This window comes from Ambystoma mexicanum, chromosome 10 (genome assembly GCF_040938575.1).
Source record: "Ambystoma mexicanum isolate Mex_15411 chromosome 10, UKY_AmexF1_1, whole genome shotgun sequence".
Classification (NCBI taxonomy): domain Eukaryota; kingdom Metazoa; phylum Chordata; class Amphibia; order Caudata; family Ambystomatidae; genus Ambystoma; species Ambystoma mexicanum.
In genome coordinates, this window is record NC_090932.1 from 1156047556 (window position 1) to 1156063294 (window position 15739).

At 49.1% G+C, this 15739-nt stretch overlaps 1 protein-coding gene across 5 annotated transcripts in view; it reads right to left on the reverse strand.

The window, feature by feature from the left end:
* The window catches only part of ARID5A (AT-rich interaction domain 5A), a 214062-nt gene extending 202498 nt beyond the window's left edge, over nucleotides 1–11564 (reverse strand). For 3 of the 5 annotated variants that reach the window (XM_069619084.1, XM_069619080.1, XM_069619079.1), the window contains exons 1-2: nucleotides 10599–11564; nucleotides 1185–1298 (exon numbers count right to left, since the gene is read on the reverse strand). In XM_069619084.1, the coding sequence (XP_069475185.1) occupies nucleotides 1185–1208 (24 nt within the window). In that variant the 5' untranslated portion in view covers nucleotides 1209–1298; nucleotides 10599–11564. The remainder of the gene's footprint in view (nucleotides 1–1184; nucleotides 1299–10598) is intronic. The other 2 variants (XM_069619081.1, XM_069619082.1) reach the window with 1 other exon arrangement.
* Between the last annotated feature and the right edge of the window lie 4175 nt (nucleotides 11565–15739).

The window sequence follows — 15739 nt, forward strand, 5'->3', positions numbered from 1 at the left end:
GCCTATTTACAAATTCAGTCACACTTATAAGATAACAACCTTCTTGGCCTACGCCAAACTGGCTTTCGACCAGGCCACGGCACTGAAACAGCACTGCTAGATTTAAAAAAATCAATTGGATGAAATTAAGGACACAGGAAGATTGCCCTCTTCCTCCTGGACTTGTCAGCGACCTTCGATTTGTCAGACCACCAAATCCTGTGCCAACACCTTCAATCCGCTGCGCATTTCTCCACAGAAGCCATTACCTGGATCGCCTCCTTCTGTCTGACAGATCCATGCAAGTCTTTTTTGCTTCCCCAGCTCTGGTCTCCTGCAGAGTACCCCAAGGCTGTTGTGTATCACGTACACTTTACAATATCTTCACCAAACCCTTTTTTGACCCCCTAGACACCCAAGACACATCCTTCATGAATTATTCGGACAATACGCAACTTCTTATGCGTATACCGGCATCTACACCACAGACTCCTACCCACTCAGTTCAATCTACCAAACCATCCAGGCCTTGCTGGCTTTCCACATGCTTTGCCTCAACAATGGATAAACTGAAATCATCCTGGTTGGTGTGCAAACATCACTAAATACACTGGACAGTGCTTTCAAATCTTTTATCGTCGACGGCTTCTCCATCCGGTCTTTCCTGAGGTTAAGATGCTAGGGATTTACCTTGGCTCCACCTTGTGGCTAACAAGATAAGTCAATGCGATCACCTCCTCAGCGGCCTACACCACAAAGCTAATCAATGCCGGCAGACCCTTTCCCTCTACTGACAGTTGTCTCACCATTGCCCGTGCACTCATCGGCTCAAGACTGGACTACTGCAAAACCCTATTTGCTGGATCCTCCTTGCAGAAAATCAACAAGCTACAGGTAATATAGAATAATGTACTTAGAGCTGCCCTGAACTTCCCTAGACGAGAACACATCACTGCCGTGAGAAGACGTGTGCACTGGCTACCTGTTAGCAAAAGAATCATCTTCAAAACCCTAGCCATCGCATATAAATGTCTCACTAACGATGCCCCATACATAATACCTCACGTGCAAATTCACTAAAGCAAACTCAGCAAGACCCACGTGCTCGGTGTATGCAAACCGACTTATCACCCCCAGATTTAGACTAAAAAGAGCCGGAGGGATAAGCTTCCTGGTAATTGCCTCCAGGAATTGGAACGTTTTACCTTCAGCACTCGGAACTGAACCATTGTATTGGGTCTTGTGCAAGCATCTCAAGATTTTGCTGTTGAACCAGCACTTGACTCCGGCTGCTCTCCGCCGCCACTTTTGTGACCTGTCTAAACATATCAATAATACTTTCTCTTAGCTGATCATAACTTCTACCTCCCAATGTAATATGCTTTAAATATACTTATACCTTTGTTTTCATGTGCAAACAGCGCTTTGACGCCTACGGATGTTGTGCTCTTTACAAATGACTAAATAAATAAATAAATAAGACACCATGCACAAAGGCTCATGTATGCGAATAACAGTCTAGCCTCTACAGTCTACAATAAAGCACTACGACCTCAAATTGTTATGTTGTATTTTTTGCTGGGAGGAGCCAGGCTGATGGGAGGTTGCACACATCTTCAAAAGGAGCAACAAATGCAGTTGGGGAACAGTGTTGAACATCTGTTGTGTTGAATGAGCATGTGTGCTATACCACAGCTGTTAATCGTCTAAGGACCTGATTTACCATTTGGAAGAACAAGCCTTGGCAATGCCAACACTTTGGGCTTTTGTGTATGCATGAGAAAGGCACTTGCCAGGCACAGCCGTAGTATTAACTACCCATTGTTGGTAGTAGGTCCAAAAAGGTGTGAGTACCTGGCCATCTAATACCAGTGCCCGGCAAAAGCTTTAAACTTATGCACAAGCAAAAAATGGTGGCTTTGCCAATGCTTGTTTTAAACAGGAGTTCAGTGACGTTGCCAATGCTTGTTTCTAACAGGACTTCAGTGAAGGAAACGCGGAGTGCATATACATCGAATGGCTGAAGGCAGGCCTGGTAAGATAATCTTATTACACCAGTAGCGTGTAACCGGAAATTAACATGGGATGGGGCACCCAAAAGCTTTGTAAAATTAATTAACACTGTCCTTCCAGGTTCCAAAACTGATGACCTAGCAGGGAAGGAAAATGAAGCACAGTGCGGTCGCTGAAGCAACCCCCACTTCCTTGCCATTGGAGCCCATCGCACTTCATTATCCACTGTTAATCGATAATGGTGTTTTCCTAAATGCATTCAATCAGGAAATGCAGTTTTTTCAACAGGCCAATTTCCCACAGTAAGGAAGTGCATTTAAAACGCTACAAATAGGAAAACGTGTCCCAATGGCATTTATCGCCAGAACACTTGGTTCAGTCCTGAGAATGTATCGCTAGGCTCTCCAGCGACGTTTTCACCCGTTCTTAATCTACTTCTATGATTCTGCACCTGCAACAAGATTTCACCATAGTGTGGTGCACTTTCAATGTATTTGCATAGCGCTAAACTGTCATGGCCTCGAACCGGCGCACCATTTCCTTTTTAAACTAACCTTAATAATGACAGATAAGTATACACCGTTTATCTTCAGTTGATACAGTATTATGTGGTCTTGTGGTTAAGAGACCATCCTTTAAACCCATGGGGCCTGAGTTTACATCCCTGTGCACCATTCACTTTTTTTTCTGTTGAAGCAAAAAAAAGAAAACTTAATAATGATAGAGAATACACTATTTATCTGTTTTAGTTAAACAGTTTTAGGCCCTTCTAAAAGCCCACGAAACACTAGTTCATCTCTACCATTATGTTTTTCCCTAAAACTATTGCTTATAGATAACTATATTATTATAATACAGCAATACCCAGAGTCAAATGGGAAACTACATTTACGAGTATGCAACGGAACATGTTCGCAGAATGTGCACATTGCTAGTTTAAAAAATGGCAATATGGGAGACTACGTTTACCCAGATGCAAAGTAATAGGATCCAGTTGCACCACTGGATTTAGTACCTATCTAATAATGATAGACTGTGATAACACCACCTGCCTATAGTTATTTTTGGCACAAACTTCCAGCTTTGTGCATTATATGGTGTAACATAAGTTCATGTTCCCACAAAAAAACAAAAAGTAAGGTAAGCGGACATAAACCAGATAAAAAGACAATATCAACACACACGCTACTGCATGGATGCTACGTTTATTAGGCCAACTGTGCACAAATACCTTAATATTGCGGCAAATAGATGTGTGCCTAATTCATTAGAATGATTGTGGGCAGGTCCGCAGAGGTACTACAGAACCCCATGCTCCCCATAGCTGGCCACAATGTTCTGCACCCTCCTGTTCTGGTTCAGGCGCCTCTTCCGCTTTGCTGGTGGGCATTTGCCACAGATGTATTCCTCATAGATCTGGTCTCTACCCTTTTGTATCAGACGAACTCCATCTATACATTTCCAGTTTGTAAGATTGGCCATGCCAAACTTGGCCTGCATCCTGCGGTGGGCAGCTCCAGCAAAGTTATTAGTCCATGCCTGGTCCTGGCGAGTTCTTTAATATACTGACCACATCTCTGGTGGGATCCCAGCACGGCGGCGGTCAGGGTTCTGGTGGCCTAAGTTATTGTCTCCAAACCAGTGAAGGACCGGCACCAACTCTGCAGACAGTGGGCCACATTGTAAGTTTGCCGGTCCGGTAGTAACTGCACCGGTACGGGCGTGGTTACTACCGGACCGGCAAACTATGAGTTCTGCTCGCGGGCGCCGTTTCGCCCGCCAGGTCTGATCGCGAGCGAGCAGAGCATGTTGAATGCACCGGCACCATTCACGAATGGTACCGGTGCATCCGGCTTCCCCATTCCCATTGAACCCTACGGGGCTCAAATGGGGAAGAATATTTTCTGGTGCCCGCGAATGGGCAATTACTGGGTCCGGCAAGGCCGTAATGACTCGGTAATTGCCCATTCGCGGGCGCCAGGAAAAAACTATACCGGTACATAATGAGGCCCATTGTATTATCCATTATGACCACCTCTCTCTATAGGTCATGAATAGACACAAACGCAAGCGCAATCATCCTGCACGCCGCTAGTGCGGATTCAGGCTCACTATTGTACGTTGGGAGGAGACCTGCTGCAACAAGCTTTTTGCGGACATTCATGGCTAAATGAAAGAGGCAGCTATCGAATGAAGAGCCTGGAAATGTTGCTCTCTCTGCCCCAATGGCAGCCTGTTAAAAATCCATAGAAGTGGACGTCGGCTCCAGATTAGGCCACATGTCCCTCAAACATGCACTGGTAAGTGCTCCTTTCCTTGTTGGGCAGCAAGACATAGAGGACTGGCAGCACAAAACCTCCCTCCTCTGCCATCACCACATATTTCTGCACAAAGAGTGCTGGAGCCAGGCTGAGCACTCTTTGTGCAGAAAGCTTTGTTCCATCTGCGTAGGGCTTCTCCATTTCACCAGCCCATTGCCTCTTCATTTCACAGCCAAATATGAGAATGCAGTTCTCATCATTCTCCCCTGAATCCCAAAGTAGAAAGCGCTCCGGCTGATTTGGTGTGGGCTGATAGATCATGTAGGCTTCCGGTATAATGATCGCTGCTTTGTGTTGTGGCTGGGGAGGTACTGCATAGACTGCATTGCGACATCTCTGGATCACCTTACGGATTGTGTCCTTCCTTGGCATCTTCCCCTGCATGGCTGCTGATGTCCACTGCTCAGCTCCATTGATGATCGAAGCGGGCAGCTCCACTGTCCCCAGCACCCGCTTCTTGATCCTCAACGGTATGAAGCATACTTTCCCTTTTGCGACATCACTCCCATGGCTTTGCTCATGCATCTGACTCTGTGGCTGTGTGGAGACGCGCTTTGCATTCTCCTTTTTCCTTGCAGCGACAGCATATCTATGAGCGGTCAGCACTGTGCCTATTGACTATGTACTGGTAACCCTCATGGAGAAACTTCTGCTTGCCACGCTTGGAGAGTACACCAGCCATTCTCCTGTACACAAAAGTTGAGGGAGGGTTTTTGCTCAGCCCTTCAGACTTTCAGACCTTCAGACACTGTGTCACAGCTCTGTCATGGCAGCACACCGAAGAACAACATGCCAGGGTGGCAAGCCTCACTAAAAACTGCTCTGGCAGGAACAGGCCTCATTAGTACCTCATTAGCCTACCATTTTTTGCGCCAAGGTGCCACCCAAAAAAATGCTTCATTGTGGGCCCTTCACTGAACATAACACAAAGGTGTTGAGAACATTTTGACAATTTCATATAGCTGCGTTAGGATTTGTTTTTTTGTGGGAAGGTTAATTTATTTTTACAGTATACAAAATAATACATAATTTCTTTTAATGGTGAGCAGGGATGTGAAGAGAGGCCCTATGGGTTTGTGGGGTGGCCCCTTAACCACAAGACCACATACCACTGTATTTGTTAAAAAGAATAATAGTGTACTTATCTATCATTAGTTATATTAGTTTACAAAGTAGAAAAACTAATAGCGAATGGGGATTTGAAATCAGGTCCCATAAGTTTGAGGGGTGGGTCCTTAACCACAAGACCACATAACAACATATTAACTAAGTGGAAAAGTTGTATACCTATCTATCATTATTGAGGTTACATTTTTTTTTTTAATGAATTGTGTGTCCCAGGATGGGCGCGCCATAGTGGGACCTGCAGCCAAATGTCCACGCTGCGGATTCACTGCATTCTCAATTCATGAAGTAGCGTGTCATAAGCACGCTGCATACCCCTGCTCTAGATCAACTACTTATTCATTCTAAGTTTGACCGACAGATTCATTTTACAGGTCAAGTGCAGCTTCTGGGGAAGCATCCTCCCACTTACTCGAGTTATTAGGAAGTTCATTATATAGCAGGCTGATCATTATTCACACTTCTATATTTATTTAATTATGAAATTGTAAATTGAAAGCAAACAGGCTTGCTAATGTAAAGGGTCATTTATTAACACAACCAATGACCCGCAGTAGGCCAGCCATAAAGGCGCATTCAAGCGTGCGGAGGCTCCCATTGCCAAGCGTTTACTGGTTGGTAATGGGTGATAGCGCCCTGCGCATATCCTATACATATCCAGCACCAAGTCAGAAGCCCTGGCTGAATCAGCGAGGCACAGCACAGCGGTGAATCCCAATCGCTTTCGGATGCGCAGCGCACTGGTGGGAGCTGAGATAGACCGTCGCGCCTGATTGTAGGGGTATATCCAAAGCGGATCCGCCGGTGGATGGCCTCATCCCAGCCTGACTTACCGATGAAGGCCGGTGCAGCATTGTTTATCGACATGGTTCAAATCAGGCCAATGTGCAGCACATCCTCACTAAGAGCCTGATTCACAGAAGCACTGTATAGTTGCGCAATCCCACAGGAAAACTCTCTGTGAATCAGGCCCTAAATGTTAAGCGTGCAGATCCATTTTCTACACATAAAACATATAAAGCAATCTCGTGGTTTGGCTGGCAGTAAAAATACATAAACATTTTTACACACTACATATTTACAAATGTAGGCTAGGTATTACACCTGTGGCCGTTCGCACACTAAGTCGTCTCTGGCCTTGTCGTTTGGTGCTGGGCATTGAACTCTGGCAGGCCAGGGATCGTGACACTGGTTTTTCTTTTTTTTTTTTTTACATATTTAATCCGGTTTATGCTGTCATTTGGCGCAGGGTTTTAGGTCTAATGTCGGCATTTAGCAGCTCACCTTGTAGCCTATTTGAAAAACCGCCCTGTGAGCTGCGAATTATTTCCTGCATATGTTACACGTTAACAGGCTGTGCGCAGCACAGTACCTGTCAACATGGGACATTTGCAAGAGATAATCCACACGGAATTGGGCATTTGCATTTGCCATGAGGGCGTGTAAACGCGGCTGCAATGTCAGTCGCGTCTAAAGGACCCTCGTGCCAAATAACCGGCCCCGAATTAGCTTTCGTGCCACTCTGGCTGCGCCGAAGGGGGCTCTCTGGCCAAAGTGAAGCACCAAAAAGGCCTGTGCCCAAAGGATAGCGCCAAAAGGGGTGTAACGTTCATCTCAATGTTGGAAAGAGGGGCTTTGGAAGAGGGAAATCGACCCTATTGCATTAGCTGGCTGGCCGCAAGGGGACACACTAATGCATAAGATCTCTGCCTGATCTCCCTTGCCATTGGTTCAAGGGCTGTGGATGGGACCACAGAGTATTCTGGGGGATTCTGGGGTTGGGACATGTAAGGAAAATCATTTAAAATATAGTTTCAAAGAATACAGATATACGAGTCGCGGCAATGGCCAGTCAATGGTGATCGAATGGGGTGTTAATACTAAGGGGGCTGAGGTTTTGGGGGGTTAGAGGAAGAGTGTTGGGAATTTGGCAGACCTGGTCCAGGCGCTGGCGAGCACATGAAAGAGGGACCGGTGGCACTGTGGGAATTGCAGGTAGAATCAGCCATGACAGCGGTGAAGGGGAGACTCAGCAATGACGCAATGGCCTAGGGGGTAGAAGCAGCCATGACAGCGGTGAAGGGGAGACTCAGCAATGACGCAATGGCTAGGGGGTAGAAGCAGCCGTGACAGCGGTGAAGGGGAGACTCAGCAATGACGCAATGGCAAGGGTGTAGAAGCAGCCATGACAGTGGTGAAGGGGAGACTCAGCAATGACGCAATGGCCTAGGGGGTAGAAGCAGCCGTGACAGCGGTGAAGGGGAGACTCAGCAATGACGCAATGGCCTAGGGGGTAGAAGCAGCCATGACAGCGGTGAAGGGGAGACTCAGCAATGACGCAATGGCCTAGGGGGTAGAAGCAGCCGTGACAGCGGTGAGGGGAGACTCAGCAATGACGCAATGGCCTAGGGGGCAGAAGCAGCCGTGACAGCGGTGAAGGGTAGACTCAGCAATTATGCAATGGTCTAGGGGGCAGAAGCAGCCGTGACAGCGGTGAAAGGGAGACTCAGCGATGACGCAAATGCCTAGGGGGCAGAAGCAGCCGTGACAGCGGTGAAGGGGAGACTCAGCAATGACGCAATGGCCTAGGGGGCAGAAGCAGCCGTGACAGCGGTGAAGGGGAGACTCAGCAATGACGCAATGGCCTAGGGGGCAGAAGCAGCCGTGACAGCGGTGAGGGGAGACTCAGCAATGACGCAATGGCCTAGGGGGCAGAAGCAGCCGTGACAGCGGTGAAGGGCAGACTCAGCAATGACGCAATGGCCTAGGGGGCAGAAGCAGCCGTGACAGCGGTGAAAGGGAGACTCAGCAATGACGCAATGGCCTAGGGGGAGGAAGCAGCCGTGACAGCGGTGAAGGGGAGACCCAGCAATGACGCAATGGCCTAGGGGGCAGAAGCAGCCATGACAGCGGTGGAGGGGAGACTCAGCAATGACGCAATGGCCTAGGGGGCAGAAGCAGCCGTGACAGCGGTGAAGGGGAGACTCAGCAATGACGCAATGCCCTAGGGGGTAGAAGCAGCCGTGACAGCGGTGAAAGCGAGACTCAGCAATGACGCATATGCCTAGGGGGTAGAAGCGGCCGTGACAGCGGTGAAGGGGAGACTCAGCAATGACGCATATGCCCTAGGGGGTAGAAGCGGCCGCGACAGCGGTGAAGGGGAGACTCAGCAATGACGCAATGGCCTAGGGGGTAGAAGCGGCCGTGACAGCGGTGAAGGGGAGACTCAGCAATGACGCAATGGCCTAGGGGGCAGAAGCGGCCGTGACAGCGGTGAAGGGGAGACTCAGCAATGACGCAATGGCCTAGGGGGCAGAAGCGGCCGTGACAGCGGTGAAGGGGAGACTCAGCAATGACGCAATGGCCTAGGGGGCCGAAGCGGCCGTGACAGCGGTGAAGGGGAGACTCAGCAATGACGCAATGGCCTAGGGGGTCGAAGCGGCCGTGACAGCGGTGAAGGGGAGACCCAGCAATGACGCAATGGCCTAGGAGGCAGAAGCAGCTGTGACAGCGGTGAAGGGGAGACCCAGCAATGACGCAATGGCCTAGGGGGCAGAAGCAGCCGTGACAGCAGTGAAGGGGAGACCCAGCAATGACGCAATGGCCTAGGGGGCAGAAGCAGCCGTGACAGCGGTGAAGGGGAGACTCAGCAATGAGGCAATGCCCTAGGCAGAAGCGGCCGTGACAGCGGTGAAGGGGAGACTCAGCAATGACGCAATGGCCTAGGGGGCAGAAGCAGCCGTGACAGCGGTGAAAGGGAGACTCAGCAATGACGCAAATGCCTAGGGGGTAGAAGCAGCCATGACCGCGGTGAAGGGGAGACTCAGCAATGACGCAATGGCCTAGGGGGTCGAAGCAGCCGTGACAGCGATGAAGGGGAGACTCAGCAATGACGCAATGGCCTAAGGGGCAGAAGCAGCCGTGACAGCGGTGAAAGGGAGACTCAGCAATGACGCAAATGCCTAGGGGGTAGAAGCAGCCGTGACAGCGGTGAAGGGGAGACTCAGCAATGACGCAATGGCCTAGGGGGCAGAAGCAGCCGTGACAGCGGTGAAGGGGAGACTCAGCAATGACGCAATGGCCTAGGGGGCAGAAGCAGCTGTGACAGCGGTGAAGGGGAGACCCAGCAATGACGCAATGGCCTAGGGGGCAGAAGCGGCCATGACAGCGGTGAATGGGAGACTCAGCAATGACGCAATGGCCTAGGGGGCAAGGAAGGGACTGTGAGGTCAGCAGCTGGGGGCAGCGTGGCAGTGGAGATGGGGGACGTTTTGGGGGATAGGGAGGATGTGTAGCAATAGATACGCTGCATTCATTCTATCATATTTTAGTGTGAAATAAACTGAGGCAGATATTTAATATAAAACAGAAGTTTCCTCAAAGTAAAACGACCTTGTACCAACTTATAAAAGCGTCCATGGGTCTTTTGACGTCCGTCACACGTAAACGTATCATTTTGGGCCGAATTCACAGCATTTCAAATAGCAGCTGAATAAGGAGAGGCCAAATGCCTGTACCCCCAGACGCGCACGTGGCAGCACCCCCAGGTGTGTAAAGTGTACATGAAGTAGCACCCACATGTGTTCAAAGAGCAGCCCCAAGATGTACATCTAAATGCACCCCCCCCCTGAACACAGAACAGAGCCCCACCCGCCCCCAAAGTGTGTAGTGCTGCCCACCCATATGTGGATACATGAACCCACCCTCTGTGAAAGACACGGGACCATAGGTGTGCACAGAGCATTGTCATCGGTATATAGTCCAGCGCCCCAGAACTGTACAAGCAACAGCTCCCAGAGATGAGCATAGAGAGCCCCATCTGTGCATAAGTGCCCCCCCCCCTCCCGCCCCCACACCTCCAAGCGGTACACAGACCCAGCCGTGCACCGGGCTCTTCCACCTTTGCAAAGAGCAGCGTCCCAAGGTGTGCATAGGGCAGCGCCCAGGTGTACACATTAGTGCACCACCACGGCACCCCCCACCTGCCCACTGCGCAGGGCCGCCGGCCGTGACTACGGCAGACCACACAGACCGTGCACGCGCTTAGGGGCCTGAGCTGTGCGTGTAGTGGCAATCCACCCGCATATATATATCCCAGCCCTGTACTCCGGGCTACAGTCTGCTGTGCCTGCGCCAGGAACGCGTGGCATCAACACTTACCTGACGCGGGTGTCTGCCGAGTCCTCCCCGTGTCTTTCTCGGGACGTAGAGCTGCGGCTTTCTCCTGAGCCGGGTATTTCACGGTTACTTCCCGCCCTGCAGTCTCTGTAACCCCGGCCAAGTGCCTACGGCCTCATATGTCTATATGTCCACAGCCGAGCCGGGCAACACTGGCTGTTTCTTCGTCTATTACCACACAGAAGTCCTTATGCCCCAGCTGCCTCTATTGCCCTCTTTAATTACTGTTGCAGTTGTGTTCAGTGTCCCAAACGCACCCCAACCGCCATAGCAGTTTCCATTCCCCCCACTGCCTCTTTGGCCCTATTGAGTGTATGGTTGTCACAGCAGTTCCACCTGTCGTGTGTAGCCTCTTCCGTTCTCTCGAAGCCACTGAATGCTTCCCCGCTCTCCCCGTCCCCTTGATACCCAGGCCGGCAGCGCCACTGTACACCGCCTTTTCAGTGCTTCACTGTCCCAATGTCACAGCTCCTCTCCCCCTAAGTACCTCTGTTGCCCTTATCTCTCGGTGCCTCGGTTTCACCTGTCACCCCAAACCAATCTTCCTTTATGCCTCCTTAGTTGGTGCCTTTGCCCAACCTATCTCCCTAATGCATCTTTCCCCGATCTTGCCCCTGCACTCTCCACCGTGACGCCGTCCCCTGTCGCAACTGTGCTCTGCCCCGGCTTCTCTGTTCCCCCTCTCCCTCTGTGGCCTCCTCGGCCCTCCCCTGCGTCATCAGTATCTCTGCTCTGTGAGTTCTTTTCGCCTCAATATCTCTTCACCGCCGTCCCATGTATCCTCTGCAGTTACTTAGGCGCCTGCAGTCTCCTGGGTGTCCCCTAACAGCCACTCAGCGCATGTGTACCCTCATGTCTCCTCAGCGTCTCTACCTGTCCCCGCCTAAGTCCTCACTCAGTGTCACTGTCTATCGCCTTCTGTCTACACAGAACCTCTGCTGCCCCACGTCTCCCAGAATGCAATGTCCGCGAGGGGGTTTCCCGACGCACGTGGCTAGCCTAGCATGGGAAGTGTGAGGCGTTCTATGCATGAGTAATAACGTGTCTACGTCAGCGCCCTATATTCGTTAGCACAACATGCTCTGCTTTCATCAGCAGCGGCACGAGCGACGTGGGTCTTGGAGGCTGTGGCTCCTCACAGGGGAGGTCTGGGTGGAGGCGGGAGGGGTTGAGGTTTGAGAGGGAATGAGCAGCAGAGAAACAGCCCTACGTTTACAGAAGCTACAGTAGTTATATATATATATTGAGAACTGTTAGGCAGAATCCTATGCAGTACCCTTTGGGAACACCACACACAATTAAGCCTACAAGTGCAAGCACAAATTCACCTTCGGTACAAGCCTGTACTACACAGTAAAGTGGTAGCAATGGCTGAGCAGCCAGACTTATCTCAAGAGTAAGTGAGCAGTATCAATAGTTACACAAAGAACAGCATTTGCTATGGTTCAAACAAACACTGACTCAAGGTTTCGGAGTAAAAGAATATACATTTATTTACACCATCAGTTATAAAACAATTCATTATTATCAAGCAGCTGAAAAATCACAACCTTAATATACTACACAACACCCAATCAATTCTGGACAAGTTAAGCTCAAAATGAAGTGTGAACAAAATGGCACTCCAGCAATTTAAAAAGGGAGGGAAAGACAAGGTTATACAAAATTAAGCCGCCCCAACAAGTAAGTAGGCAGGGCAATCTAGAAAAGGCTTACTGCAATGAGGATTCAAGTCAATAGGCCTGGGCCAATGTTAATGGTTCAGGGTCTTTCCAGAGGATCACACAGTTCAGAGTACTTCGCGGTTAAGTCTTTGCCAAGAGTTCGAAACTAAGTTGGTCGGAACAAAAGTTACTTAAAAGAGTAGAGAAGGACAAGCCCTCGGATTGGCGAAAGATTGAAAACTCTTTCACCACGGTTGGACGGAACGAACAACTGAGTTTGAACAGTACCTTAGAAGAAGAAGAATGCTCTAGCTGAGGCAGAAGTTCCTGGAAGATCCTGGAGGCTCACTATTCCTGAAGCGACTGTCGGGCTGACACGAAGGAGGAAGACTGGAGGGTCCTGCACTGCCCAGGGAAGAAACCAGCAGCAGAGCAAATAAAAGGTGCGCTCCTTAAAACCCAGACAGGGTCTGGTTTGGCACGCAGAGTAAAACACGAGAAAGACCTTTACAAAAAGAAATGGCGGATAAACCCAGTTGGAACCAAATAAAAGTAAATGGGGTCCAGCTAATTAAAGTTCCAGGCTACTAACATAGCCTAAAACAGTACCAAGGCTATTTTCATAGACCGCGGTAGGAAAAATATGGTAGATACCACTGCCACCAGCCAAATCTTATAGAAAGGGGAATTAAATAATGTTCCATGAGAGACTGAGAAAAAGGGATAACTATTAACCCTTTCCAGTACTCTATGTAAGATAGTTTGTACTGGGTCTGTGAATTTAAAAAGACTAATAAAGTCAATGGCAACTTTACATGTTCTGGGGGACAGTAGTCAGTCCCAGAAAATGGAGTTTAAAGTGGGAAGTCTGAAAAAGACAACCCTGTGTCACTGCACTAAAGGTGCTGTGTGACAGACAGTAAAAAGATGATGCCTATGGCGTAGGTGAGGCTCCACAGTCTATGAACACAAAAAAATGTTAAACACACAGCAAAACACATGTAAGAGTGGGAAAAAAGGCTCACACTCTTACCAGGTGAAAAAAATAAATCCTAGAAATCCAGCAAAGCTGCTGAGGGACTCAGTAGGTAAGGGAAATTAGCCATTCTGGAGAATTCTCCCTAACACTCGCCCCCCAGACTAAGGGACAGGAGGATCTAATCTCCACCAGGATGGATTTCCTGTTGCAAGTCGGTTAAAAGGCCTGCTGAGTACCCCAGCAACGTTTTATAACCCTTGCTAGGAAACCTTTTATCAGTGGTTTTCATTTGTAAACTATATGACCTACAAACCTGTTGTGGTACATCTCTCTTTTTTAATGTATAGGGGATCTGTGCTAACAGTCCCTCAGAAGTTGTAGCAACCTCTGAACCTACAATAGGCTTTTTCAAGGGGTCCTTGGAAAGGGATCCCTTAGAGCTAGAGGGGCCTCTATGGTTACTCACCACCTCTCTCTCAAGAGCAGGCTGGGTCTCAGGTATTTTTGTTGGAGGGGCTGTGGTCAAGCAAGGTACATGCTGCCACTTCCTCTGAGATCTGACCATACCTATTTTAGAAGTTTCCCTCCTAACACTAGGATTTATATTGGAGTCTTCAGTAGAAGCTCCAATAGTCTTAAGGTGTTTAGCCTTAGACCTATTATTCCTGGCTTTCCACCAGCTTTGAGAATTACCAGTTTTCACAGGCCTAGAAAGGGGTCCAATTTGTCTATCCACCTCTTCCTTGGAAGCAGGGGGAGTCAAAGACTTTATAATTGGATGGGCAATGATGGAGCTTGTTTGGGGCTCCCATTCCCCTTCTATACTAGCCTCAGATTTGCCTGGGTTAGAGGTCAATTTACTAACACCAGGGCTTGCAGTGGGGTTCTCTGTAGAGGTTCCCACAGGCTCATAGTGGTCTCTTAAGGTTGCCTCTCTAGCCAATTTGGTTTGATTCTGTTTTCTATCACTGGGGGACCTGGAGGTACTGGATACTATTAGAGCTTTTAAATCATTCCCCAACAGGACTCTCCCAGGCACCTCATTCTGGACACTGACAGGAATCCTCACTGTCATATTATTACACTGATTGAGAGCTGGCAGAATTGGAACCAACTCGACAGGGCCTCCAGAACATTTAGTGGGGCCTTTGGGTGCCTTAGCAACATCCTCAGGATTGAAAAAGCTTTCATCCACTACTGTTCTGCTGGCCCCAGTGTCTCTCCTGGCAGGAGTATCCTGGCCATTGGCAAAAACATTGTCCGTATATGTGAGGAATAAGGGCTGGAGTCGCAGGAGAGTGACAAGATTTGCGTCCTGAGAGGCAGAATGGAGATAGTGACTACAGTTCCCAGGAACCCATGGAAGTAATGTAGTCCAAGTCAGGTGCAAGTTGCCAGCTGCATTGGATTTCGGGCAGCATAAAGGAGCAACAGCGCGTGAACAGGTGTGGCTTATTTTCTGTGGGTGCGGTTGGTGTTGGAAGCAGGACGGTGAATCGCTGCAGGAAACCATGACAGGCTGACTTCTGGCATTGGGGGCGCTCGCTTTCACAGAGGAAAGAGCAGGCAGGCTGGCGGTTGATCACGGCATTGTACACTTTCTCAGAGAAGTCCTGCGGGGCTCTCAGAGCTCAGATAAGTGCCCGTTACACTGCGGTGTGGGGGCCGAGTTCATCCAGTGCGGCCATAGGCATTTAGTAGTTACGTCTGCAATTACCAATGCTACCAGGGCAAAATATGGTGTGCTATCATTCGAAATTCCTAATCAGCTGTGTGTAACAACGAACTTTGTATGCCTGAATCTATGGCTAATAACGAGTGCTGCCAACTCATTATTATGGGACTATATTGTATGGCCCTCCTGTGAAGCATGCTATGATACATCCCAAGAGTCGTCGTTGCAGGGGTTATAAGTTTATGTGTTTATGTGTTGCTTAAGCTTGCCCAACGGGCCATGTGTTTTGTGCCTCATATATGGGAGAGAACCCCATTGTTCTGTGTTCATCTTGCTTGCTATGATAAGTGTTTTGTTTATGCTCCAAAGTGTTTGTCTATGATTCATGTTCACACGTATTAAGGTGTGTTTCTGTACTGTCTGGATGTAGTCCAGAGTGAGGGGTTGTTGGTAGGTGAATGATTGACATCAGGTTACTTAAGAGTTATTAGGCAGGTATCAGATACGGAGGGTTTTTTTCCCTGTGCTTCCCTTTCCCTATCCAATGTAGGAGTTCCCTAACCTTCTTTCCGGTGTTCCTAACTTCCCTACCCCATCCACAACCTCTCCCTAACTCCTCTTCCCCCCATTGGCTGCCACGTGGTGTCCTGTGTATTAAGATCAGGCGCCTGTGCCAACCACGGTGGGAGGGTTGAATTCATTCGGCTTCTGTGGTTCGAGGGAGAGTGTTGATTTCTCTCCTCCATTATTGTGTGTACTTGACATAATAAGCCACCTCCATATTGAGATACTTACAACCACCCAA